Source organism: Salvia miltiorrhiza, chromosome 3 (genome assembly GCF_028751815.1).
Source record: "Salvia miltiorrhiza cultivar Shanhuang (shh) chromosome 3, IMPLAD_Smil_shh, whole genome shotgun sequence".
In the NCBI taxonomy this organism is placed as follows: Eukaryota; Viridiplantae; Streptophyta; class Magnoliopsida; order Lamiales; family Lamiaceae; genus Salvia; species Salvia miltiorrhiza.
This window is the reverse complement of record NC_080389.1, coordinates 60,394,703-60,422,010: the sequence shown is the minus strand read 5'-3', so window position 1 is coordinate 60,422,010 and position 27,308 is coordinate 60,394,703. Positions and strand designations below refer to the sequence as shown.

At 35.5% G+C, this 27,308-nt stretch overlaps 3 protein-coding genes across 3 annotated transcripts; 2 read left to right on the top strand and 1 right to left on the bottom strand.

Moving 5' to 3' along the window:
• Nucleotides 1–50: 50 nt before the first annotated feature.
• On the top strand, nt 51–6,324 carry LOC131015035 (choline/ethanolaminephosphotransferase 1-like). The gene is made up of 20 exons (XM_057943228.1): nt 51–389; nt 1,068–1,263; nt 2,027–2,036; nt 2,147–2,197; nt 2,499–2,576; nt 2,864–2,939; nt 3,060–3,082; nt 3,170–3,270; nt 3,350–3,444; nt 3,563–3,631; nt 3,945–4,014; nt 4,310–4,373; nt 4,476–4,516; nt 4,591–4,675; nt 4,952–5,014; nt 5,212–5,270; nt 5,384–5,436; nt 5,627–5,699; nt 5,884–5,931; nt 6,023–6,324. The coding sequence occupies exons 2-19, from the start codon at nt 1,127–1,129 to the stop codon at nt 5,903–5,905; spliced, it is 1,170 nt and encodes a 389-aa protein (XP_057799211.1). The 5' UTR covers nt 51–389; nt 1,068–1,126; the 3' UTR covers nt 5,906–5,931; nt 6,023–6,324.
• Nucleotides 6,325–10,917: 4,593 nt separating this feature from the next.
• LOC131015032 (ankyrin repeat-containing protein ITN1-like) lies at nt 10,918–14,511 on the bottom strand. The gene is made up of 4 exons (XM_057943226.1): nt 13,996–14,511; nt 13,347–13,889; nt 12,419–12,828; nt 10,918–12,103 (listed from the first exon to the last, which is right to left on the bottom strand). The coding sequence occupies exons 1-4, from the start codon at nt 14,036–14,038 to the stop codon at nt 11,279–11,281; spliced, it is 1,821 nt and encodes a 606-aa protein (XP_057799209.1). The 5' UTR covers nt 14,039–14,511; the 3' UTR covers nt 10,918–11,278.
• A 4,934-nt stretch (nt 14,512–19,445) lies between these two features.
• LOC131015031 (histidine kinase 5-like) lies at nt 19,446–25,842 on the top strand. The gene is made up of 13 exons (XM_057943225.1): nt 19,446–20,009; nt 20,616–21,473; nt 21,980–22,036; nt 22,177–22,404; nt 22,506–22,599; nt 22,672–22,878; nt 22,990–23,120; nt 23,215–23,264; nt 23,553–23,896; nt 23,994–24,097; nt 24,354–25,097; nt 25,178–25,354; nt 25,508–25,842. Exons 2-13 carry the CDS (start codon nt 20,757–20,759, stop codon nt 25,631–25,633), a joined length of 2,979 nt encoding a protein of 992 aa, XP_057799208.1. The 5' UTR covers nt 19,446–20,009; nt 20,616–20,756; the 3' UTR covers nt 25,634–25,842.
• Nucleotides 25,843–27,308: the final 1,466 nt, after the last annotated feature.

The following is a 27,308-nucleotide window of genomic DNA, read 5'->3' as shown; positions in this document are numbered from 1 at the left end:
TAAAATAAATAATTAAAATACAATTTATTAGTACTATTAGAAAAACAGAAATTAGAAATTAGAAGTTTCTGATCTCTCTTCTCACCACTGTTCGCTCGCTCTCTTTCACTCTCTCTCGGTCTCTCTCTCAGCCGCCGGTCGCCCGTGGCCACGGCCTCGCCGCCTCGGAAAACTCCGTCAAGCGCTGCGATTTGCAAGCGCCAAGCAGGCAGCACAGCAGCAGTGTGCCGCCCAGCCCTCGCCGGCTCGCCCCGCCCCGTCTCCTTCGATCGACAGCTGCAGTGCGACTGCGCAGCGCCTCTCTCACCTATTCTTTCCCGCGCCCCACCTTCTTTGGCCTCGGTGCCTCCGTCCGGTGACTCCGCAGCAGCAGCCGTTTCCAACAAAAGGTAAGGTGGTAGGCTATTTGGGTGTTTTAGAAGTTTGATTTTTGTTTTTCGCCTTACCGAAGAATCCACGATTAAGTGGACATTTTTTAGATCTATGAAAATAATCGGTCGTTAGAAGAAATTATGATTTTGGAAATTCTTCAATGTAAATCTAGTTATTTTAGATCCACCGCCATTTAAATTATTTGCAGTAAACAATAACTTAATTTCCTTATTATGTGTCAGAAGCTAGGTTGAGAGAGTTATATATATATATATATATATAATGCTGTAGAATCTGTATAAATGAACTGGTATTTGGGCAACAAATTCGAGTCTTGCTTTATTTTTCTTGGAGCCAAAGTGTTGATGTTCATTGCTTTAATTCATGGGTAATGTTAACAACGGGTATTAACCCAAATTTAGCCAACTTTCAGATTACACATTGGTTAAAAGGTGGGTGTATTTTGGCGGGAAAATGGATTGCTGTGGATGTGAGAGATGATCTATAATACGCATGCATTATATATATATATATATAGATTATATATATATAGATGTGAGAGATGATCTATAATACGCATGCATTATTCTTGTTTATGTTTTTTATTCCTTACCAGCTTCAGATTCGATCTGCACAATTTTCTCACTTTTTCCTTCTTTTTTTACCTCCTCCCCCGAATCGTATATATATTGTAGATTGGAAGTTTTTTATTGCATATCTAAGGTGAAATCACAGAGGAAAAGAAAGGAATAGAATGGGATACATTGGGGCTCATGGAGTTGCGGCGTTGCGCAAGCACAAGTATAGCGGAGTTGATCACTCCATAGTGTCGAAATACGTGCTTCAGCCTTTTTGGACCCGCTGCGTCAACTTATTCCCTCTCTGGATGCCGTAAGTTCAATCCCTCTGTGCGTGTGTATGGGGAATTTGGTCGTGCTGTGATGTTCGTCGATATTTTTCTGAATCTTACTGATTCCTTTTCAATACTTGTGTTCTTGGAGATGCAATATGTGCTTTCTTTTGTTGGAGTGGTGTTTGTGTTATGAAGCTGGATGATTTTCTGATATTGGTGTAGGAGAAAGGTGAAAAGGTCTAATTTAGCTGCAAAATTAGAAGGAATTGTGGGATTTGGTCAGAAATGTGTTATTGTTTCTCCATAACTCTTCTAAGGAATTGTTAGGAGACTTAAAAGGGACCTTATTATGTGAGCTGCCAAGTATGCTGAAGAGAATTAGCATTTCTTGGTATCAAGCGTCAAACATGTTTCCAATTTTGCAATCACAAGAACATCATAATCCGTTATTGGGCAGCACCCTAACCTGTCATATTTAGTGCTGCTGATTGGTTCTTGTACAATAAAACTTGTGTTTTGTTGGTAAAGTTCTTTTAGTAACGGGGACATACACATCTTTAACATGTATGAACTGAAATCTTCTACTTACTGTAGTTTGTTCTATCTAACTGTTCTTGAGCACTTATATTCATTGAAGTATTTGCTTGTAATTCTAAAATAATAATAATTTTTAATGCTAGACATGGAACCGGATCTCTTTCATGAACTGCACCTTAAGTGATATTTTTTTGTCATTATACCCATTTCCACTGATTGTCACTAATATCTATTTGTTTCCCTTTTGTGCATGGGCGTTTGCAGACCTAACATGGTAAATGTTCTCTGATTACCCTCTCATAACATTTTAATTATATATTGTAGGTAACAACATTTTTCCTCTGCCTATTGACATTTCAAATGCTATCTTTGTTTTCTACCCAGATTACACTTATAGGATCGATGTTTTTGGTTACATCTGCACTACTTGGATATGTGAGTACTCTCTCCCCCCTCTCGGTCACACACATGCACACATTTTTTCACAAACAAATGCATGTACTCACATACCCACATCCTTAGATGCTGTTGCCCGGGGGCTTTTCTCCATTTTAAGAAAGTTTCATACTAATAATATTGAATGATTTTGCAAAATTCATTTTTGAACTGTTATAATATGTAGGTGCTCATCTACTTAAAATTATTGCTGATATAGTGATGATGAATTTGCAAATCTGCATTCTTAACCAACCTGGAGATAAAAACATTTTTTTATCCTGTATCTGATTCTATGCAGATATACTCACCTCAACTGGATTCGCCTCCTCCGAGATGGGTTAATTTTGCCCATGGATTACTGCTCTTCTTATATCAAGTAAACTCAGATCTCTGTTCAACACTCTATTTATTCGGATATGAATCCCTGTAATCATATTTCCTTATTGAAAATTAAAGTTCTATAAGCTGCCTGAATTCCTACCCCCCACCCCCCACAACGCAGTTTTACCAAATGTTCTATTGCAAGACACAAAGACTTTTCTTTTCTGTTTAAACAATACAATTGTTCATTTTTCAATTGCCTGCAGTTTCAATTCCTTGTTATGTTTGACCAAGAGTCTGTTGCTTATGTCTATATTTCTTGTTTTCTAAAATTCACACTAGACTTTTGACGCTGTTGATGGAAAGCAAGCAAGAAGAACAAATTCTTCTAGTCCGTTGGGAGAACTTTTTGACCATGGTAATGTTTGTCCCTTTCATCGTTCCTCTGTCTTTGAAATTGCTTCTGCATTCTTTTCTTCGTTTCATTTGTAAAGTGCTAACTGTAATCTTAACCTATTGCTGCCTCAACAAATCTCAGGGTGTGATGCTCTTGGATGTGCGGTATGTATAGAAGTTTGTTATTTTGTGCAAGGAGTTCCCATACTTATGCTGCTTGAATTTTCTGTTTGGTTTCTTCTTCTTATCCAGTTTGAGGCCTTGGCCTTTGGAAGCACTGCCATGTGTGGTGGGAGTACTTTTTGGTTCTGGGTTATATCAGCTGTCCCTTTTTACTGTGCTACATGGGAGAAGCAAGTAGATCTTTGGTTGATTCCGCTCAAATTGTTATATTGCTATGCCTTTATTAATTTATCTGTTGCATTGTTGCAGCTATTTCACCAATACACTTATTCTTCCCATTATAAATGGACCTACTGAAGGCCTTCTGCTGATATATATGGTCCATTTTTTCACTGCTATTGTTGGTATTGCTTCTATCATTTTACTTGCCTGCTTATACTTAAATGACCCTATATGTTGGTGTGTTAATTTTATATGCCACCTAAAATGCTGATATTTGAGTCTGAATTGTTTTGTTTTCAGGTACTGAGTGGTGGGCTCAGCAGTTTGGTAAATCCATCCCATTCTTCAGCTGGGTTCCATTTGTAAATGGTGAGTCTAGAAAAGTATTTCAGGGTCGGTAATATTTAATATTACCGTACATATTTAATATTACCGTACATATTCATCATTGTAGCATCGCTTGCTTTCAATCTGATATAGGTATCTTATTTAATGCAGTGTTTCATTTATTATGATTGGGATATACACTGTTACTTAGCTGGTCTTTGTTTCTGTAATTGCCCTCCATAGTGATGTCATTTCATTGATGCTGTGCCTCTTTCGTTTCTTGCTTATGCTTGTGTGTTCTGGTCAGCTTCTTTTGATGACATTGTTTGCTTTTTAATACCTCTCTTTTTTCCAGAACTGCCGATGTATAAAGCTGCATTGTTTATGATGATACTCTTTGCGGTTATACCTACAGTTTCATTCAAGTGAGTACAAGTTTATATTTGACCACAATGATGCTTGGTAAAAAGGTCCAAAAAGAAGTTTCTTACCCGAAGACAATTTTAATATGTTTATTATTGTAGATGTAAATGCATGTGTGGACGTGTGTGTTGACTGAATTAATATTTCCTCATAGGTTCTCTCCCTCTCTCTTTCTCTCTTCGGTTCTTGTAAGTCATATTCGTTCACATCAGAAACACTGCTCCACATTGAACTTTCTGGCAACTATTGTTAGGGTCGGCTTAAATTGTGCTTTAAATATCTGTCATTCACGTGCAGTGTGTACAATGTTTATAAGATTGTTCGGGCAAGAAAAGGAAGCATGCTGCTAGCTTTGGCAATGGTATGCACATTTGACAAACCAACAATAGCTCAGATTACATTTTTTATCAAAAAAATCTCTCTTTAGAATTTGAATTAATATCTTGATCTTATTTGTTGACAGCTTTACCCATTTGCTATTCTACTGGGTGGAGTTCTTTTCTGGTATTGCTTGATTTCCCACTATCTTCTTCACTTCTCATTTTGTTTATAATTTAATATTGGGTATAATTGTGCAGGAACTATCTGTCTCCTCTTGATTTACTGGGTAACTACCCACACCTCGTCATAATGGGTATTGGTTTGTCATTCGGATTCCTCGTGGTAATATTTCCTTCTAGTTATGAAGCTTTGCTGCATAACACTACAGGCTCGATTTTGTTTGTAGACCTCTGAATTGTAGTTATGTACGTTATTCCACTCATGTATGTATTTTAGTGCCTAAAAGGTGTTATTTTTCTTTTCACTCATAACGCATTTGCTGATGATGCTATTAGTTGAGGCAACCTTCATTTTCTACTACATAATATTGAGGCATTATGTTCGTCTTCTTATCCCAGAGTGTCTAAACAATTTCTTACTAAAATGATTGTGTTGCAGGGAAGGATGATTCTCGCTCATATATGTGATGAACCCAAGGGCTTGAAGACAAGCATGTGCATGGTACGAGCAATGTTTAATTCTTCTATAGAGTTTCTTCATGACATTTGATAAGGATGATCAGGTTCATCAATTACTTTAAAAGGAAAGCCTTAGCCCATCTTTATTTTGAGAGATTGATGGGAGTATAATAACAGATTTATTTTTGACTGAGCCACATTTCTGCAGAAGCCTTTTAACTCGTGTTTTTCTCTTCGCAGTCGCTATTATATCTTCCTTTTGCCATTGCAAATGCACTCACTGCCAGGCTAAACGACGGGTACGTGCTGAAAGAACTATTTTACTCTTATCTTCTCATGCTGGAGTCGAGAGATGCAACAATATATCTGATTTGATTATTTAACACTTTCTTCATCTTCATATTTATTGCAGGGTTCCTCTTGTTGACGAGTTCTGGGTTCTTCTTGGTTTCTTTGGGTACTCAGGTACGAGCTTTGCATATACAAGCTTCCTGCAATATGTACAATACCACTTGACTCAGCCTCTTGTAGGAATTCAGTTATTTTCTCTCTTTAAGTAGTAAAAACGAGAACTCTAAATATATTTTATATCGAGTTTCCTGTTCTTGTCAATTTCCTCTTGATCTTAATCATAGTTTCATTTTGCTGTGTGCAGCGGTGCTATATATGCATTTTGTAACATCCATCATTCAAGAAATAACAACAGCTCTGGGAATTTACTGCTTCAGGTAACGAATACTGTGGAAGGACTAATAACTTTCTTCATCATTCGAATCTGCCTAGTTACACCGCTTCCATTCTGCTATGGAAATTCGCTGCATATTTCAGCCTCTCAAATCTATCTTATATAATCTGGATTCTGAATGTTATGTTTCTTTAACATAATCAATGCTCTGTTTCATCCAAATGCAGGATAACTAGAAAAGAAGCTTAAGCTGTGACTACTGCATGTATCTTGAGGTATCAACAATTGAAGACTTGTTTGCTTATTGTTGCAGTCCTTTGTGTTACTCCGTTGTTATAATATCGTGCCTCGTTTTTGGTGCATCAGTCTCTCTAGACGGCGACTCAACTCCACAAATATGGCAGTGATGGAGCTGCGCAAAGAACATTCTTTGGTTTGTGACTAGGTTTTACATGTTGGCTTGTCCAAATTAAGTAACTCTTCACACGCCATTTTAAGTACGCTTTCCTTTTGCTATTGTAAGTTTTGGCTGTTTTCATTTGTAGAACGTTGTGATGTGATACATGAATTTGAATTTAGTTTTGTTACTTACTCCCTCCGTCCACGAAATGAGTACCCATTTGTGGACGGCACGGGTTTTAAGAAATGTATGGAGTGTAGTGTGAATAGTTTAAGGGTCTCATTTTTTGAGTGTATTAATTAAAGAGATGTGTGGAGTACACTTGCCAAAAAGGGAAATGTGTACTCATTTCGTGGACGGATGAAAAAGGAAATATGGGTACTCATTTTGTGGACGGATGGAGTATATCACAAAACTAAATTCATTTCGTAGTTATAAGGTCTTACATAGGGTGAAAATCTCGTAAAAGTGAAGCTGAAAAAGCTCGAGAGTTGAGTTCATCGATGAGCCGTAGCCTCTATGGGGCATAAACAGCCGCAAGACGTGTCGGTGCAGGCAGGAGTGGTGGCTCCGACGACATGGTTGCAGTGACATATGCATCTCGGATTTCTGCAGAGAATATCTTGACTCACACAATCTTGGTCTTTCATGCACCCTACAGCTTTAGCCCTCCATGATATTGATGCATCTATATCAAATAATTAAAAACAATAGTAACATTTACAAGATGTTGAATTGCAACACTTCATTAGTCAAGATTGAATTTTGCAGATAGGTAAAATTGAACGAACCAGAGAGTTGAAGCAACAGGAAGAAGGCAAGCAAGACAATGCAAGATTTCTTCATTTTTAATTGTTGTTAATTTTCTTGTGTGTCATCCGCTGCTTTATATAATAGCATAACTGCTTTGATTTTATGCCCCAAATTTTTTGGTAAGTCCATGATATGGTATCACAAAAAATACCTCCTCATATGGGTATTATGTTAATACTTTATATGTAGAGAAAAATTGGTGTACACTTTATTTGCATTTAAGTCTTCTCTTGGATGGGACGATTTATTTTTTCTTTCTTTCTTTTTTCTTCTTTTATTTTTTTGTTAGATATTTCGAAAAGATTTTTGTCAATTTCTATTCCAACTAGTAGATGAGAGTCGGAGCATTAATGGCAACGGAAAGAGATTTTGATTATGGAATGTTGGAAACATTTTCCTGCTTACTTCTGACTCTTGAGTGCCTTCAAATATGCATATTTTGCATGTGATTTTGATAGAATGATTTATTTAGATTTGTAATCCATATGACATATAACCATGATTTGGTGTTTTGCTAGATGTGGAGCAAAATATTTATACTAATGACAGACCCTTTATTTTTTTTATTTCCCAATTTAGTGTTTCAACTTTTAATTTGATGTCCCACTTTGTCTCTCACATTCATTTTTTTCTTTTTTCAATTTCAATTTTTTATGTTTTTGTTTAATTTTATAATTATTAATTAGGGTTTATTCCATCCAATTAGGATATCTAATTTTTTTATCATTCCCAAAAATCAAAGCAGTAATGTCAGCAAAAGATGTATTTTAGATAATAATTACTCCCTCCGTCCACGAAATGAGTACCCATATTTCCTTTTTCGTCCGTCCACGAAATGAGTACCCATTTCCCTTTTTGGCAAGTGTACCCCACACATCTCTTTAATTAATACACTCAAAAAGTGGGACCCTTAAACTATTCACACTACACTCCATACATTTCTTAAAACCCGTGCCGTCCACAAATGGGTACTCATTTCGTGGACGGAGGGAGTATAAAAGTATACTGATAGTAACATCACTGCTCCATTGCAATGAAATTATTAAAGTATAGCTAAAAATAAAAGGGTTAATGGCCTGTAAAACCATGAACTTTGAGCGAATTCTGGATTTAACCTCTAACAAAAGCATTCTGTTTGTAAAACCACGAACTTTGAAAATTTTCTGATTTTGACTATGGGATAAATTTTCGGCGGCTTATGTGGCTTATAATAGTTGATATGGCTAATAAATATTAAAAAATAAATAAATTAACTAGCTGATGTGACAGAATCTATTCTAATTAAATGCCCTAATTCTCAAAATCTATTTCCTTTAGTCATTTCCCCCAAAATCTCTCCAGAGTCGGAGGAAGCATTCAAGTAAGAAATCATCAACTATTCGGTGGAATCCTTGGACAATTGCTTAAATTATTAGTAAGAATCATTTCGGCCATTTCCTCTAATTTTTTTTCTTATCTTTCATCTTATTATTATAATTATAATAGCTCTATTTATTTCTAAATTATTTTGGCATTCGGTGGAATCAAGTGGATTGAAGAAAATATAAATAGCTTCTAAGTAGAATCAAGTGGATTGAAGAAAATATAAATAGCTTCTAAGTAATATCTATGTAAAATTCTTTTAATATGATGCTAATAAATTGCCGTATTTTTGGCCAAAAATTTATCCCGTAGTCAAAATCAGAAAGATTTCAAAGTTCGTGATTTTACAGACAGAATCTTTTGTTAGAGGTTAAAACCAGAATTTGTTCAAAGTTCGTGGTTTTACAGACCATTAACCCAAAATAAAATAAATCCGACTTGCAAATTTATCTATCAAAGCTAAATCCTTCAAAGTAAATGCCTCTACAAGTTTATAAAGTATGAATTGCTCGATTAACTTCGTATTTGTAATTTTATTTTTTTGAAAGCATCTATTATGCTATAGATGGAAAAGTTTTATCCTTATTTAAAACAATTTGTAAAGTGTGTCTAAGATTAAAACTTTATCAATATGTCTTGACCCAAAAAAGAACGAGCAAAAATACAGATGTGACATCATAAAAAAAGGTTGCTTCCGGGTTTCAAGGTTTGTGTCTAGGCGCTGTGCTTGTATGGATTTTTTTCAGGGCCCAATTAACTCAAATTGAGATTTGTTTCTCTATCATTTTTAAATTGAAAAATGAGAAGAAAAATAATATACTTATTAATTAGGTATAGTTTAAATAAAAAAACAATTGTATATGAAGCTGTGATGGACTCAATGATGAGTGATTTGCATGTTTTGAGATCAACTGTTTTTATGACCTGAAAAGTCCTCAGCTTAATTATTAGAATAAATGTTCTCCTTTTGATGCTTATAGATGAAATTAATTAATGTCAAATTGCTTTTGTTTTTTACATGAACAACTAATTTCAAATGTCAAGCACTTAGCATTGGTTAATTAATTAATTAATTAAGTTTTAATTGGCCTCCATAATTAGACAGCTTTATGGAGGCCAATTACCACTTAATCAATTATTAGAATAAATGTTCTCCTTTTGATGATTATAGATTAAATTAATTAATGTCAAATTGCTTGTTTTTTATGAACAACTAATTTCTAATGTCAAGCACTTATTTAGCATTGGTTAATTAATTTAATTAAGTTGTAATTGGCCTCCATAATTAGACAGCTGAGCCTGAGCACTTATGTATGGGGTTGCCCAAGTTGACATGTGTGAGCTAAACTAAATTTTCATTTCTCTCAATAATAAAGTTTCCACTGACTGGTGCCTTTTAAAAAAAATTATAGTATAAGTTTTTGAATTTGTCTTCAACGAATTTATGGATATTCGGAAGATAAATATTATAATCACATAAAAGACATGTAATAAATATCCAACAAATTCTGTATTTATTTACCCGATTTGATATTTTACTTTTTTAGGACCGTATACTAGATGAAATCTCCAAAAAAGAAGTTGAGCTTGGAAAATTGTAAATTAAGATTGTTTCAATATAATCTCTTTTTCAAATCAGAGACATGCGTAGCAATTAGCAAATACTCCGTCTCGACAATTATAAACTGCATAAAGTAACGATTCAATTAATGTTTGCATATTTAGCTCTTCAGTTTGAGTCTTCAATGCGATAATTGTTCGGTCGATTAAAAAATGCATGATATAATTTTACCTTGAGTCTTGAATGTGATATGTAGATTATATGGAGTTATTCTTTATGTGTTTTTTGGAGTTAAATTATTCTCTTGAGTCTTGAATGTGACATAATTTATTAATCAACTTTCATAATTGATTCATTAGAGAAGGTTATGAATAATTATGTGATCTTTCACCAGAATTGGATTAAATTGGTAATTGGATCAATAGATTATATGTGTAGATTTAATTAATGTAATTACACCCTAAAGTTAGTGTTTTATCATTTGATTTTATTTTATATGATTTTATTTTATATGATTTTATTTGCTTTGTCTTGTGTCTAGTTTTAGTTAATCATCACCTTTTATTTATTTGCTTGAATATCGAGTGAGTGTTTGTGTTGAATTATTCATTGTGTTTTTGTCTATCAGCCCCTGTGAATACAATACTTTGCTTGTTATATATGCTACAAATACAATTACATTGTTATAGCTGCAATTTTTATTGCTAATAAAATAATGATCAAATTTTTGGCGCTGTTGTCGGGGTCTATTTAGATTTCACTTTGATATTTCTTCTGATAATCATTACTTCCGGCTTTAATTTATTTGTTTTATTTTTGTTTTCTAGCTTCTGATTCTTTCAGGTGTGTATGATCACGACATCCAAAGGAAAAAAGCATCTCGAGCCTTTGAATTTGGAGATTGAAGAGCAACACAAGCTTCTATAATTAACATGCTATGTCATGTATTACCCTTTCTTTTCTGGGCCTGATTGGAAGGGTTTATACAAATATGATAAGACAGAAAAGGTAAATTAATCTTTATTTCTTATTTTGTCAAGATCCCACAAAATATCAGGGATAAGGTTGGTGTAATTCTATGATCTTGTGTAAACATCATGGCATTACAGGACAGAACAAATTAAATGAAGTTAATACACTTAAAATCATATTGAACAATAGTAAAAAAAGTGTCAAGAAAATACACATTCAGGAACTAACCTGGGCTGAAATTCTTGATCAGTTTTTCTGCTGATGTATTATATGTTACACTTTGCTGACACAAAATCCTCTTTGAACCTATCATTTTCCTATGTTACTTTCATGTCACAAGCTCAACCTTAATCCCAACAATATCAGACAGATTCAAAAATCTCTACAGAGATTCATTGCAGGCACCATTGGTGCAACATATGATTCGTGCCGGAAACTCACACGGCGGGTGTGTCGTCGTGTTGAGATCGTCCTTGAAGAGAAGAACTAGGGAGTCTAGAACCAATGATGGGAATCAAATGACATAAATGGGATTAACTTCAGAATCAGTCTCAGAGTGTCTGAATGAGCTTCCTCCACTTCTTGAATACTTCTCTCTCTTCCGCACTCTCCTTATCCTCCTCGACTTCACCACGTAATACGTCATACCACCTAGAACTCCGGCAATGGTGACTGCCCCTGTGACAGTGACAAGGATTGCAGCCCATCTATGATGCTTACCAACAATGATGTAAGATGAGGAGATGAAAGCTACTGTGGTGCAAACTGAGGCCAACCACATTAGCTTATTGATCACCTCCACAACCCGTCTCTCGGATTTTATCTCACCTCGGACCACTGTGATTTGCACCACCACGACAGCCAAGGACGTGAAGAGTGCAATGGCGTTGGAGATGAAGAAGACTTTGAAAGACCGGCTGCTCACCATCACGGCCATCCCACTATCATTGTCGCCTCCAGGGACAGTGAAGATGGCTGCAAAAGCAACTGTTGCAAATAGAACAGCTACCACTGTTACTGAATTAGTAGCATTGTTGATTCCTGCTCTATGGAGCTTCCTGAGCTCCTTTGCAATGCCAGTTACATTCCTGTTTGTTTTACGCGCTTGTTCAAGCTGTGTGTGCACTTCTTTCTTTATCTCTGAGACGGTTTCCCGGAGTTCGTCACGAGGTTGGTTTAGTTCGTTGGCCTTCATTCCACCATAGCGAGTCAAGCAGTCTTTAATTTCACAAATCTCTTCTGATAGAGGGAGCCCTTCAGCTATGTCAAGTGCTGTTTTGTGATCTCTAGTCAGTGCATTTACATTCGTGTCACGAAGCCGTAAGAGCTCACTTACAATCTGCAATTATTCAAGATCTTTAGATATAACAAACTGTAAGAACCAGCATACTGGAAAGATGAAGTACAACATCCTTGAAATGGAAGAAGCAAAAGGTCATATAATATACAATTCTTGAAACTCGGGAATTCACACAAGGAATTTGATGTATTATAGCTGAGACAAGACTTTCAGATCACATGTAAGCTCACTCATGATTATAATGTTTAGTTTTCTCTTATCATAAGCAACTATTTGTAAATCAGAAACCACAAATGCAGATGGAAACATGAAATGTATTTCTGGACATATCGAAGCCTAAATGGTGGCCCTTACCTCAGCACGCTTCTTCCTCGTAGCTATATGTAACGCGATATTACCAAATTTGTCAGGAAACATCACTATGGCTGGATCTGCCTGCAGAAGTATCCTCACCACTGCAGAGCTTACGCCTTTCACAGCCATGTGCAGAGCAGTCTGCCCTTTCTTATCAGTTTTTCTGGCCAACTGAGGGTCCTTCTCTAGCAAAGCTTTCACAATATCTGCATGGCCTTGGCGCGCTGCAAAATGTAATGCATTTTTGCCATTGGATTTTCGCACCTCTAGCGAGCTAGGATCCTTTGCGAGTAACTCATTGACAACGGCTAGATGCCCTTTCGTTGCTGCAGATATGAGAGGAGTCGCATTTGATTGACCAACTGTTTTACTTAGCTCTGGATCATGGTCTAGTAGCATCTGAACAATATCTGTAAAAGACACAGTTTGTAGAAGTTCGATAAAAATTATGCAAAATAATACTTATCCTCGCAAAGATCCAGATACTGACACTCACTAAATGAACCTAAAACATTCAAAAACACAAGATCCAATTCCCCAAATTCTCATTTCCTCAGCTGGCAAAAAAGACAATGCCATTACTCCAAGCAATAATTTGAGCCATGTAAAGCTGGGAAATCACTCTCCATAATGACTAAGAAATTCGATAGCAACATAACAAAATCACCATCAACTAATATCCTTCACAAAATAACAAAATTATAACAAGATGACACAATGCAGATGATCAAACTATATAGTGAACTTCATCCAGAACTTGCTATTTGGCAGACATAAATCATCTGCATACTCAAAAAACTCGCATCAAAAGACATTTTGTCTCCCAAAAACAGAGGTCTTACCACAGCAACCACCATTGAATTAGCTCATTAGGAGATAGCTATTCATATCAAACTATTGAACCAAGTAATGAAACAAGTCGGATTACCATGATGGCCTCGACTGGCAGCAATGTGCAACGGATCAAACCCTGACCTATTCTTCGTCCTAAGCCCTTCTCTGGTTGAATAAGGCAACAACTCTTTCACCACATCAATGCACCCCTTCTCAGCTGCAATGAAGAGAGCGGTTTCCCCCAATTCATTGACCTCATTCACTACAGCCTCCCTGATCTCCGCCACCTCGGCATCAAACTCAGCCCCTCGCAACGTCTTAAGCATCTGCTCGTCGATTTCTCCTAAAATCTCAGTCACCGCCGCCACATCACCCTTCTGTGCAGCTAAATGGAGCTCTGTATCATTGTGGCGGCCGGTCACCTGCTTCACGTACTTCTTCCTCCCCGACTGATCGAACCGTTTGCCGGAATTCGAGACGATTAGGGCTTTTCCGGAGTTGGACACCACCAGAGTCTTGGCGGAATTCGAAGCGCCTAATACTTTGCTGGAGTTCGACACCACCAACGCCGGCGCACGCGGCGACGGAGGCGGCCATAAGTGCTCTGCTTTGATGCCCTTCTCGAGATCTCTCTCGCCTGTTCGACACATTTCATCATCTTCAAAATCCACACAAAAAAAAAAAAAAAAAAAATCCGCGTTGCAGCCAACACAATTAAAATGCCGATTGCGAAATTGAATCACCTGATATCTGCGGAGGCGCGCCTCCTTCATTGGTGAAATCCATGGCGAAGCGATCCGAGGAAAATGTAGTAATAGCTTATTCTGTACGTGTCTCCGTCAATGAACACATGCTCCCGCTGCTACTCACAAGCCTGATCAAAAGGTAGGTGTGGATTGGCGGAAGAGAGAGCGGCCAACGGCGGTGCAGCGACGGAGGCGGTGGTGGAGGAAATTGAGCATGTTTACGCCACCGGGCCCACCACACACCCCCAAAAGTAACCATTAGGAGGATGTAGTTTAGGGAGGTAGTTTGAGGAGAGAGGAATAGGGAATAATACATCCTCAAAAACACACACACGTAGGAATAGGGAGAAATTTTCCACCAAACTATAAACTGAATAACCATAAAAATCAGAGCTTTCGTATTTCAGAATTTAACACCCAACAAAAATAAGCATACCTTTCTGTCACTTTGTAGATTTTTATAAGCAAATCTAAATTTAGTTTACATGAACAATCATGGGAAACCAGACATTTTAGCCACTTCCCTTATTATTATATCTTTCAATTATATAATCCACACTCTTATCTGTTATGTTCGTTAATCCGTTAGAAATTACCCGCTTTATGACACTCTATATTCATAATTTCGTGTATGGATGATTCAAAGATTCTAGTTTCTAATATTCCCTTCTAAATTTGATTCCGAATCATATGTATAAATTCATGAATGCGACCGGTAATTTTGACTTAACGATGAAAGTGAGTCTTTATGATGCCAATGCCAAGTATTTCGTATTCGAATCATACAAGTCAAAATTAGTGAATTTAGTTGAAATCGTCATTCACAACACCTTGCTAATTTGATGGATTGACAGCAATCTTACGATGATATTAACACATTACTACTTACTAGTGTACTATTAGAATATATGTGTGTCTGTATTTGTACGAACGAATAATGGGTTAATCATTACCTTTGTTTGAAGGTAATTTAATCACCCAATTTATTATTCTTCAAAATAAATGAGAAGAGAAATGAAAAAGGAAATTACTCACTAGTGATTCATTTCTACTGTTGAGTCAAACAATCAATAAAAGTAACATTTATTACCATTCATTCTCCTTTCATTCCTCTTGAACCAAACAAGAGTGCTTGGGATATATAATTAAATTTCTTTTTGACTTATTAAGATATCTACGAATGTTTCCTCGACCGCTTTTTCTATTATACTTATAGAATATAGTACTATATTTTTATTTATTAATGTAAACAATTAATTATTACAATAATAACTTATTTTTATAAATTCAATTGGGATTATAGCCAAAAAATACACGAACTTTGATAAAAGTTGCAATTTTCACCTAAACTTTCAAATTAGCCAAAATATACCTAAACTTATATTTTTTGTTGTAAATTTCACCTGAACTTGCAATGATTGAACTCCGTCGAGGTGAAATTTACAACAAAAAATATAAGTTCAGGTATATTTTGGTCCATTTGAAAGTTCAGGTGAAAATTGCAACTTTTATCAAAGTTCGTGTATTTTTTTGCTATAATCTCAATTCAATTAATGGATATTGTTATATGAATTTGACATGAGAATGAGTAATTAGCGCGTGTTATATACTATGTATTATTAATAGTTACTCTATAATGTTCGAGCTTTACTAAATCAAATAACCAATTATTATAATCATTTATTTTAATTGATTAGATATTTTATAAATTTAAATAAATTTGAGTAAGCCGGTATTATTTAATTTATGGATTTGGGATGAGAATGTGTGATAAAATTGTTTTTTAAATAAGTATGAACATTATTTGACATGCATAGTAATATTTATTTTGTAATGTTTGGATTGTTATGCTGCGAATATGCAATTATTGTAATAAATTAAATTATATAGCTAAGAAAATTTGGATAATTAGCGAGTATTAGTTATTATATGTGTTTGAGACTAGAGTAATTAATAAAATGGATATATATACATATTATATATATTAAACATGTTTGAATGACTGATAATACTAGTATTATCATTTTAGTTCATTTTAACTCATACATTGTTATAATTAACGATTAACGATTTCAAGTAACTGAACCTTACCCAAACATACAATTATCTCATAATTTTCAATATGGCTGGTAATTGGTCCGGTTCGATTATAATCGAACCGGTTTACCGAAACCGATTAAGGGCCTAAGTGATAACTGAAAATCGAACCGGTTTACGGTTCAGTTAACCAGTTAATTCGATTGTTTTCAATTTTCGCCCATAAATCCGGTTAATTCAAACCATTTTAACTAAACATTTATTCTAATTAACTCCGATCCCTAAACATCTCGTCTCTAAACTCCCAAAAGAACTCGTCTCTTTCTATTCAATCTGCATCATGGCAAGAAGAAAACATAAACTAATCACATATTTATTCATTTGTTACAGTAGCCATAGATGGTTACAAACAAAACATAACATCCCTAATCACATCAGTAAACTAATTAGAAATCATATAACCATCCCCTATTCCTTGTAAATGACAGTAAACTAGTTAATCCAATTAACATAAACTTGAATCCAATCTAATTTCTAATTAATAGTGTAAATAAATGGGTTAATTCGATTTAACCGACCTGTTAAACCGATTAACCGGTTAACGGAAAAACCCATAATCGCTAACCGAACAGAACACGTAAAAATTAGTTATCAGTTACGGTTTTAACTGGATAACTGGAAGTCTGGAACCGATTTACCAGCCCTAATTTTCAATCATAAATTTATAAATTTTTTCCTGTTAAAATTCGACAAATTACACGTTAGAGCACCTACATTGGCTTACTCAAGAGGCCTTACTCGAGCAAGCTGGCTAATGAGTAAGTCGATGTGGATGGTGGCTTACTCGAGTCTTACTCATCCAGATGAGTAAGGCTCATCCGCCTTTATGTTGCGTGCATGCACCACTTTTATGCTTATTCGAGTCTTACTCAATGGATGTAGGAGACTTATTCATAGCTTACTCATTCATTTTTTTATAATGGATATGAGTAAGTTGAATGAATCTCCCTAATACAGACTGCTTACTCATAAATGATCATCTTATTTATTGTGTAAGCTACTTGCTCGACGGAGGTGGATGCTCTTAGTTACTATTAGACTAAGAAAATGACACTACTACTTGTTCTGGTTCAGATATGCATGATTACCACTCATGATAAAAACGCAATTGAATAAAAGAGACGTTTTTTGGGTATTATTTGTACAGGGCGATTCCCCAACCAAGTGACCGACTTTTAATATTTTATTCCTTCATCCATATATTTAAAATTACTAGTAGACGTATATGCATGAACTATTATAGTATTTTGTAACAACTGGATTCGTTCATTCATATTTTTTAACAACTGTTACTACCCAGTAACCAATAAATAAAACGGTCCACGTGGCCACATGGACTATTTTATTTCCGTGGGCAGTCGCAAAGAAACTCTCTTGAATAATTACGATAAGCAGTTAGAAATTAATATAATTCAAAAAAAAAAGTGCTAAGCAGATAGTAATTTTCTTATGAACCATTACTTATGACGAACTTTTACAAGCTTTGTAATTTATATGAATTTATTCATCTTATATACGAAAAAGAGTTTAAATGAGAGCCCTTCGTTATTACGAGAAAGAAAATCATAAAAAAAATAATAAAAAAAAATCATTTTTTCCAATTTGTTTTTTTTTTTTTAAAGGAACTTTATATATTCAAATCATAACTAGCAGTATATAGAAGCCAAGTTAGAAAACTAGACGTCCAGATCATTACGTTATTTGAACTAATAACCAACCTAACTAACTCATGCGTTGCCTTATTAGCTTCTCACGGCGCATGACAAAATTAAAAAACCACATGCTTCCGAGCATGTTAAAAAGCCTCTAAAAAGTAATCACTCAATAATTTATTTTTTTCCGAACTTTATGTAGTTCGATCCTATTTTTTTGAAAGATAACCTAAGTTTGAATCTTATATATAAGGAACCAAAATTTCATTTTTTTTTTTGTGTGCAATAAATCTAACTACGAATGTAATAAATAACTTCATACAGTTCTCAAGAAAAATATAGTTCTCATAATTAATGATGATCAACTACTAATTTATATATAATGAATATAATATCACTCTTCTTAGATGCATTAAACATTATCATAATTAAAATATACTTCATCCGTCCCATAAGGTTTGTCTAATTTCTTTTGAGCACGGTTATTAAGGAGAGTATAATTAGTGTAATAAAAGCATATAAAGATGTGAGATCTATATTATTTGTAGTGTAAAATCATTACCAAATATAGAAACAGGACAAGATCAATGGGACAACTCAAAAAAGAAAACCGGACAAGATCAATGAGACAGAGGGAGTATATAAATGAGATAAAAATTAATATAAAAATGAAAATAAACAAAAAGAAGAGAGAGATCAAATAAAATATTTTAAATTTTAAAAATTTCATAACTTACTCGTTTTAAATATATTATCACAATTTTTAATTTAAGATGAATATTAAATATTTTTTTATAAATTAAATTTAGCCATGTTTAGGAAAGAATCAAGATAAAAAAAGAAGAGAAGAGAGATGAAATTAATAGAAGAAAGAGAAAAATGACGACAAAAAATAACCGTTAAAATTAAACTCTTTTTTAATTTTTTTTTGGAGAGGGCTTTTTTCATTTCCTTTTATTTTCTTTTTTAATTTTTCTTTCACAAACATTGTTTTTTGATATTTACCTTTTTTGGGTAAATATCATTTTAAACCCCAAACTATTTTCGCACTATCAATTATATTATGAACTATCGAAAATAATTTTAAACCTTGAAACTACTCAAATTTTGTATCCAATTGTACCTTTTATCCATTTTTTCATCATCCTTTTAATTTTTAATGAGTAATGCATAGAATCCCGTCGTTTTATATAATATAGGTTAAAAAAAAATGATTTCTAAATACATTGTGGTATTCTGTGAGCCTACGACAAATTTTTGAAGCTAAAAATATGATACGAATGGTACAATTGATACAAAATTGGATAGTTCAGGTTTAAAAAATTATTTTCAATAGTTCAGGATATAATTGATAGTGCGAAAATAATTTGAGGTTTAAAGTGATATTTATTTATTTTTATTTTTTTTTGAGACGCTTCACAAACATTGTTGAGTTCTCTCGTATATATCCTTTTTCCGATTTATATTATTTATTACGTAATAAAATTCCCAATAAAATATCATACCACGAGAATCGTGATTCCACCCGTTGTTTATTTACTGGTTCCAACTTTGCGTGTAATTTCCACGCGCCGTCGATAAAACGACGCCTCGGAAATGGCGGGGCTACTTTCGTTTAAATACCTCTCTCACACACACCTCTCTCTATATCTCTCTCTCACACACACTTCTCTCTCTCTCTCTATTTATATACTGTATCTGTATACATAGATTTACAGTTATACACGCCGGAGTATTTTCAAACGGGGAATAAAATAAGGAGTGGATAAACCTCCACATTAAACAACCACTCGAGTTTACAGCATATTGTGCAACAAACCATGCACACAGTTGCACACAGTAAACATGTTTGGGAAAGGGGAGAGAGAAACAAACAACTCAGCTGAAATTACTCATCTCTCGCTGCTGCTGCTGGCTATAAGATAAAACCCAATCAACCATTTTTCTATGCATTAATATTTCACCTTCAAGCCTCACAATCACATGGCTTCTTCTTGATTTCCTTTTCCACACACACTTATTCTATATAATCATGCTTTGTTTATAGTTTTTTGTTTTTTCTTTATTTGCATCAGCACATGCACTCCTCTCACCGTTTCCTCTCTCTCTCTGCATTTTCTATGCGCTCAAAACTTTGGCTTATATTAATATTTTCCCCCTCTGACTGAGCTCTTCGAAGAGATTCTTTCAGATCTACAGTGAAAAGTTTGAAGGCCGCGAACCAGCTGAGCGCCTCTTGTTATTCCTCAATTCATCATAAAGGTAAGCTTTTCTGAGCTCTTTGATTTGTTTCGACACGTGCGTTCGTCGATTTTTATCGTGATTTTGATCGTAATTGCATGTTCTACGCCATTATCGTCGAGTTCAGTCAATGAGCCTCTGCTTCTGCTAGTTTTCGGAAAACTCCCCCCCAAAAAAAATTTCTCTCGAGAGTTTCAGCTGTAATTCGATGGAATTTTGTTCAATTATAGAGCGGTTTAATGAAATTGAATTGCTATACAATTCTGGTTTTCGAAATGTTTAGTGAAGGATCGAGTCCATGAATATTGTTCGTATTTTGTTTTCTTTCTCTGTTTCTCTTCTACTTAATTATGAAGTTTGATGAACAACAATCACCAAAAACAAACAAAATAGGAAATTAAATTGGCATTTTTTTTGTGTGTTTCCAGGCGCTTACACCTGTGAATTTTTTGTTGGGAGTAATTCAATAGTGCAAATTTCATTGTAAAGTTTTATTTCAAACATATGAATTAGTTGTTCGTAAGTAGAATATACTCTACTTTTGCTCTTTACAGCTCCTAAACTGATTGTTTAATACTACTGTTGTTCCTTTTTCTGTTTATAGTTGTAATTGATGCTAAATTGCAGAATCTCAATCAACACAGACTTCACTCTGATCCATAACATTTAGGACATCAAAATGTTGCGTTAGGGGCCTAACTTGGGCACTGATGCCTTTGCCTAGCTTGGTTTGGAAATTTTTGCAACCTTAAATTTTTAGAAGAAATCATGGGTTGTGCGATTGAGACTGATGAGTCAGACGAGATGGACATTGTCCTGTCTTCGATGTGGCCGGAGGACATGAATGAAGCCGGTAGACAGTTCAATGTGGAGAGGCCAGGAGTGGACAAAGACATGCTGGATGAGGTGACCATCAAGAGGGAGCCCGACATAGTTGATTTAAAGCGTCTCATTGAGCTCGCCAACTACACTGACAAGGGGAACTGGCAGCTGGCTAACTTGGTGAAGAATTGGGAATACAAGCAGGAGAATGCTGTGCGCCTCCTCAGGGAGGAGCTCGACACCCTCAGTAAGCAGCAGCGAGAAGTCGAGCTCAAGAAGTTGGAGATATTGGAAGAACACCGGTTTGAAAGAGATGGATATGGTGGCGAAAGGCGTCCAATTTCCATTCTTCATGAGAATCTCAAGTACTTGTATCAAGATGCTCCGAGGAGGAAGCGTGATGTTGTCTTCCAAGATGAGAAAATAAGTGTAGATGCTGAATATGACAGTGTGGTGTACTGGAAGCAACGGGCCATGAATCTAGAGAAACTCCTAGAGGCTAGTCTTAGACGAGAGCAAGTGTTGATGGGGAAACTGCAGGAGAGTATTGAGAATCTTGAAAAGCAGTCTACCCCTGTGGAGGAACTGTCACAGGTTTTGAATAGAGCAGATAATTTCTTGCATTTCGTCTTGCAAAATGCTCCAGTTGTCATAGGCCATCAGGTATACTGTTGTTTGGTTCTTTTGCATCTCTACCAATCATCATTGTGCGTCTTTAGCTTACAATCATTCAGTAGTTTAGCCTATGCAGCGTTCTTCATGTCCTAGTCGGCCATATGTAACTCATTCTCTATGATCATATTCTATGAAAGAGCTTGTTCTCAGTGCTGCTTGAAAACCAATGTACTAAAATAATGAACAGATGGCAGAAATGGTAGAATACTAGTCCTCGAAGAGATATCTGTGATAGCTTATTTATATTTCTCCTCTTCTCTTTATATGATGTACAGAAGAAATGTGTGACAAAATTTAAAATTCTGCAGTAATTTATCCTCACATTTGTTATTAATCTTCTTTCCTTACTTCCTCATAGGTAAGCACCAGTAACTTTGTACTTTGACGTATCTCGTGCTTGAAATTCTTTTTTCATGTGTTTACAAACTTCTGATTTTACATTAGTAGCTGATGGTATTCTCATAGTGACTAACCCAGTGCTCCATTTTTTTCAGGATAAAGAAATGCGCTACCGGTTCATCTTTAACCATTTCCCTAGTTTGCGCGAGGAGGTAAATTACCAATGATTATTTCTCTTACAGTCTCTTGAACTGACAGTTTTAACTACCACTGCAACTCTGTCAAGTAGACACTCAGCTACTCGGAATGCTTCAACTGCTAGAATGATTCCTCAGAATAACTAATTTTACAGGATATCATCGGCAAAACAGATGTCGAGATCTTCACTGGTTCTGGTGTAAAGGAATCTCAAGACTTCAAACAAGAAGTGCTGGAAAGAGGATTACCTGCAAAGAGAGAAATCACATTTGAAACGGAGCTGTTTGGATCAAAAACCTTCTTAATCTATGTTGAACCAGTTTTCAGCAAGGCTGGAGAGACAATTGGTGTAAATTATATGGGAATGGAAGTCACTGATCAGGTCAGTTGCAATTTTAACTTTTCCTTCTAATAACTTCTTTATTTATTTACAATACCAAACCATTTTGTTCTGCTATTTTTATGTTCCTTAGTATATTGCAGGTGCGGAAAAGAGAAAAAATGGCGAAGCTTAGAGAAGAGATGGCTGTACAAAAAGCTAAGGAGACGGAGCTCATCAAGACCATCCATATCACAGGTTATCCAAGTTATAGACGCAATGCCAAGAAGGGCCATAGATAAAGTGGTAGCTAATTTTCTCTTGGTGCAGAGGAATCAATGCGTGCAAAAGAAATGCTGGCTACCATGTCTCACGAGATAAGAAGTCCTCTATCCGGTGTCGTAAGCATGGCTGAGATTCTTTCCAAAACTAAGCTCGACAAAGAGCAGCGACAGCAGGTGAACGTAATGATGTCTTCTGGTGATATGGTTCTTCGAATAATAAATGACATCCTCGATCTTTCTAAGGTTGAGTCAGGTGGGTCTTTAAATCTAAGCTCATCAAATTCATTTCTGGTGTACCATCATTAATTTGCTATTTAGCGTGAAACTTAAGATATGTACAAATCTTACTAACTTTTTATTTCAGGAGTTATGAAATTGGAAGCTACGAAATTTAGGCCAAGAGAGGTAGTAAAACATGTGCTGCAGACTGCAGCTGCATCACTACAGAAAATACTAACCTTAGAAGGAAATGTAGCAGATGATGTTCCTGTAGAGGTAACGGGTTGATATGATCCTATAACCGGAATCAAGAACGAGCAACTTAATTTGTAGATTCGATCCTATTAATGGAAGCTGCATACTTTTTCAGGTGATCGGAGATGTTCTAAGGATTCGGCAGATTCTAACGAACTTGATCAGGTGCTTACAGAACTTTCTCATACATGCATATTATATAAGATCAGTTTATGCTGTAATAGTGTTGATACATGAATCTTTTGTTTAGATAAGTTATTTAAGAATCAGATTTAGTGAAAACTAAAGCTTGTTTTCTCATTTTTTATGGACTTATTATATATTCTTCATGTAGATTTTCAGTTTGGAGTTTATTCATGCTATATTTGTACTACTGATTATTGATCTGATATATTTCACCATAGATCAGCTGATTTATGTGTATCTTAATATTGGTGTTTTAATGTTTAACAGCAATGCCATCAAGTTCACTCACGGGGGCAAGGTTGGGATAAAGCTTTATGTGGTGCCAGAGCCGCGCAATTTAAGCAAACAAAATTCTTGGAAAGTTTCTGCAGATCAATCTGCTGATTCAACAAACACAAGAAAAGACTCATCTATGATTCGAAGCACAGGTGACCACAAAGGCAATCATGGATGTCACGAAGGAGAAGGCACTGGTGATAACCATGAACTTAACAGTACGCTAAATGATCCAGAGAGAGACAGGACTCCAATGGAAGAAGACGAAGCCAACCCCCAAGAACAAGTAGTGTGGATTCGCTGTGATGTTTATGACACAGGGATTGGAATACCAGGTATCTGCTCAAATTCATGGTTTTTTTGCTTTCCTTTTCAAACTTCATTTTTGGAAACTGAGTATGATAATTGCTTTCATTGATCTTTATGTGACAGAACATGTGATTCCCACTCTGTTCAAGAAATACATGCAAGCAGGTGCAGACACTGCTAGAAAGTATGGTGGGACAGGATTAGGACTTGCAATCTGTAAACAATTGGTGAGTTATCATCCCCTTGAAATTTGGATTTGAGTTTCTCCTTCTTAAGAATAAGAAGTTTATCTTCCTTATACAGAATGACTGGACTAACATGTTTTCTAGATGTAGCTAATTTTCAACTTCATCTACTTTTCTGCTGCTTCTATTTAGCTCATTTTAAATTCCAAGAAAGAGGATTCATATGCAGTCGACATTATGCATGATTGGTGGAGACTATCTCTCTGTGTTTCTTATTGCCATTTTGGTTCGTGAACAGGTTGAGCTCATGGGTGGTCAACTTACTGTATCAAGTGTAGAACGCAAAGGATCTACTTTCACGTTTATACTACCGTATAAAGTTTCATTGATCTCTGACAGTTCAGACGATCCTGATGAGCTGTCAGATATGGATGGCCAAGAGGGGTCAGATGATGGAAATGATGAAGATTTACATGAAGGGATTTTTCTGTTTCAACCGCGCGCTATGGGTTCTTTATTTTCTTCTCAAAGTTCTGGAAGGATCCAAAAGCTCTTGCCAACCACTTATGGCTTCGATCCCTCGCAGGATTTCAATGGTTTGTTGGAGGATTCCTCGTCGCCCTCAAGTAGCATTACATGTAAAGAGATCAGTTCAGAGGAAGACGCGCATTCAGCTGCCATGGATACATCATCTGAAGTTGAAGTTTCACCAAGCCAGAGCTTGTGTTCGGCTAACTTAGATCCAGTTGAAAAGAATGAACACACACACTGCTCGAGTGGAGTGTCCGAGCCTAGCATTTCCCAAGAAAGATGTCTTACTCAGTCTCAAACAGAGGGAAGTTCTGAGCGCTCTTCCAGCAAGAGCACTGAAGCTCCAAAAGCTGAGCTGAAACCTAAGATTCTTCTTGTGGAAGATAACAAGATCAATGTGATCGTGGCAAAGTCGATGATGAAGCAGTTGGGACACAACATAGATGTTGTTAACAACGGAGCAGAAGCTGTGCGTGCAGTTCAATGCAAACATTATGATCTCATTCTAATGGTATGCTTCCAACATTTTTTCGGTCCTTTTGTTTTTTATCTAATAATATTGGTTGATAACACACTGGGAAATATTCACAGGACGTATGCATGCCGGTGATGGGTGGACTTGAAGCTACAAGATTGATACGATCATTTGAGGAAACAGGTAGTTGGGATGATGCAGTGAAGGCAGGAGTTGAGCTGCAGTTGCCACCTCAACATTCTTCACCAAATTTGCAACAAGAAATACCAAGAAAGAGGACACCGATCATTGCAGTAAGCACTTGATTTTCCTTTACTGTTATTTTGTTGTCAATCATCTTCTGTTTCTTTCTATAGGAGTCAGATACGTCGCCTGGCAGAAAGAAAAGTTTAAGGTCCTTCATACTGCTCTATTTTCCATTGATTAAATAAACTGATTTTCTGCAGATGACAGCAAATGCATTATCAGAGAGTGCTGATGATTGTTTTGCTAATGGTATGGATTCATTTGTATCAAAGCCAGTTAATTTCCAGAACTTAAAACAATGCTTGCAGCAATATGTACCACAGTAGCAATAGTAGTAGTAGTACTTGTAAATGGTAAGCAGCATGTATAGAAAAGAAATGAGTTAGGGAAGTTTTGACATCATCAATGTATAGCATCCGCGTTTTTTCTAGTCAATCAGTCTCTGTAGATCACCATCTTTTTCCTATTATGAAGTGAATATGTGAGAGAGTACACATTGATGTTGTTGAATGAAAAATGAGTACATTATCTGCAAGTGCAACAAAGAATGTGGTGTGCTGTGATTCCATCCATTGGTATCTTCTTCCCCTGTCTTGAAGTAGCTCTGTGATCTTGCTCAAGATTCTGGATTCCGGATTCGAATCCATTACCACAATGTTGATGCAAGAACATAAGCACACATATGAAAAATGACTGAAAATGCAGCTTTCAAGAAAAATAACTGTTGTATAAGAGTAAGTGTTGGAGTTTCCTCTGTATCTGTAATACTATGTGTTAGGGTGGTTTATTTGCTGCAGGATCTAAATTGTCTGAAAAAAATCACATTTTTAGGGAAAAAGATCACATTTGGTTCTGCAGAAAAGGGAAAAGGTAAAGAAGATGATGCAGAAAGAATCCAAATCAAGAACCCCATCAACACAAATGACCTCAACAGTTGCCAAGTAAGTGACTTCAACACAGATATTTTGGAGTTGCCCATATATGATTGGATCATTGGAATCAATGAAATGAGTTTCAGAATAGAAAACATCTCAAATTTTTTTTACAATAAAGTAGATAGAAAACGTGTTGGGACTTGGGACGTACGTTCTTTATTTTTTTTATTTTTGAGGTCACGCAATCTTAAATACTCTCCGTCCCGCTTCAAATTACCCTATTTCTATTTTGAGTTGTCCCACTCCAAAACTCAAATTTAGAAATATTTAATACTATTTTTTAGATGGTCTCACCACCACTTTACATCTTTATCACACATTCCTTAATCTTCGTGTCGAAAAATTTAGGGTCATTTGAAGCGAGACGGAGGGAGTATTAATAAGCCTAAATTGCGCAGGTCAGTTAAATAACCCTGAGAGCGTTTGAATTATTATTTAAATGGTTAATTGTAGAGGAAGTAAGTAAACCAACAATTATGCATAATCCACTGGCCAATCATTATATATTGGACCTAAACAATAATTTTAAGATATAAATATATTAATAAGTGGATACAGTTGCATGAGTCAATAGGTCTATTGCAATTTCTAATCAAGAGTTTCTGCCTTATAAGACCGAGCAAGTGCAAGATGATGTTAATCGACGTGTTGATATCGAGTATATTAAATAAATTGAAGTATTTTTAATGACCAAGACCTTGAATTAATTAGAATTTAAGACCATATCATGACTACCGATATATATAAGAGAAAGAAGAATATTTCAAACCACTTTTTCGTGTTTCCAATTAGAATCTCATGGTTCCTTTTCTTCTTTCTAAATACAGTATAGTAATATCTAAAGCCTTTACTTTATATTGTAGAATTTCAAACATTTTCTTTTCTTAATTAAATATATTGGATTCATATGAACATTTGCAACACGTTGACAAAGTCAATGCCCAAGCGAATTTGCTTGGTATATGACCACAAAATATACTTTGACTTATTTTGTTGCTTATCCTTATTTATCTCGGCATTAGTTATGCTGTTTTCACGCGTCAGCAAATTTGAACTTTGAAGATAC

What these genes read in the sequence shown, in the direction of transcription:
- LOC131015035 (XM_057943228.1), top strand. Translation starts at nt 1,127, where the DNA reads ATGGGATACATTGGGGCTCATGGAGTTGCGGCGTTGCGCAAGCACAAG. An exon ending in CATCTGCACTACTTGGATAT is followed by an intron (nt 2,198 to 2,498) that starts GTGAGTACTCTC and finishes GATTCTATGCAG; the next exon opens with ATATACTCACCTCAACTGGA. An exon ending in ATACCTACAGTTTCATTCAA is followed by an intron (nt 4,015 to 4,309) that starts GTGAGTACAAGT and finishes ATTCACGTGCAG; the next exon opens with TGTGTACAATGTTTATAAGA.
- LOC131015032 (XM_057943226.1), bottom strand. Translation starts at nt 14,038, where the DNA reads ATGGATTTCACCAATGAAGGAGGCGCGCCTCCGCAGATATCAG. An exon ending in CGCGCCTCCGCAGATATCAG is followed by an intron (nt 13,890 to 13,995) that starts GTGATTCAATTT and finishes TGTGTCGAACAG; the next exon opens with GCGAGAGAGATCTCGAGAAG. An exon ending in TGCCAGTCGAGGCCATCATG is followed by an intron (nt 12,829 to 13,346) that starts GTAATCCGACTT and finishes TGTCTTTTACAG; the next exon opens with ATATTGTTCAGATGCTACTA.
- LOC131015031 (XM_057943225.1), top strand. Translation starts at nt 20,757, where the DNA reads ATGGGTTGTGCGATTGAGACTGATGAGTCAGACGAGATGGACATTGTC. An exon ending in TCCCTAGTTTGCGCGAGGAG is followed by an intron (nt 22,037 to 22,176) that starts GTAAATTACCAA and finishes CTAATTTTACAG; the next exon opens with GATATCATCGGCAAAACAGA. An exon ending in GAATGGAAGTCACTGATCAG is followed by an intron (nt 22,405 to 22,505) that starts GTCAGTTGCAAT and finishes AGTATATTGCAG; the next exon opens with GTGCGGAAAAGAGAAAAAAT.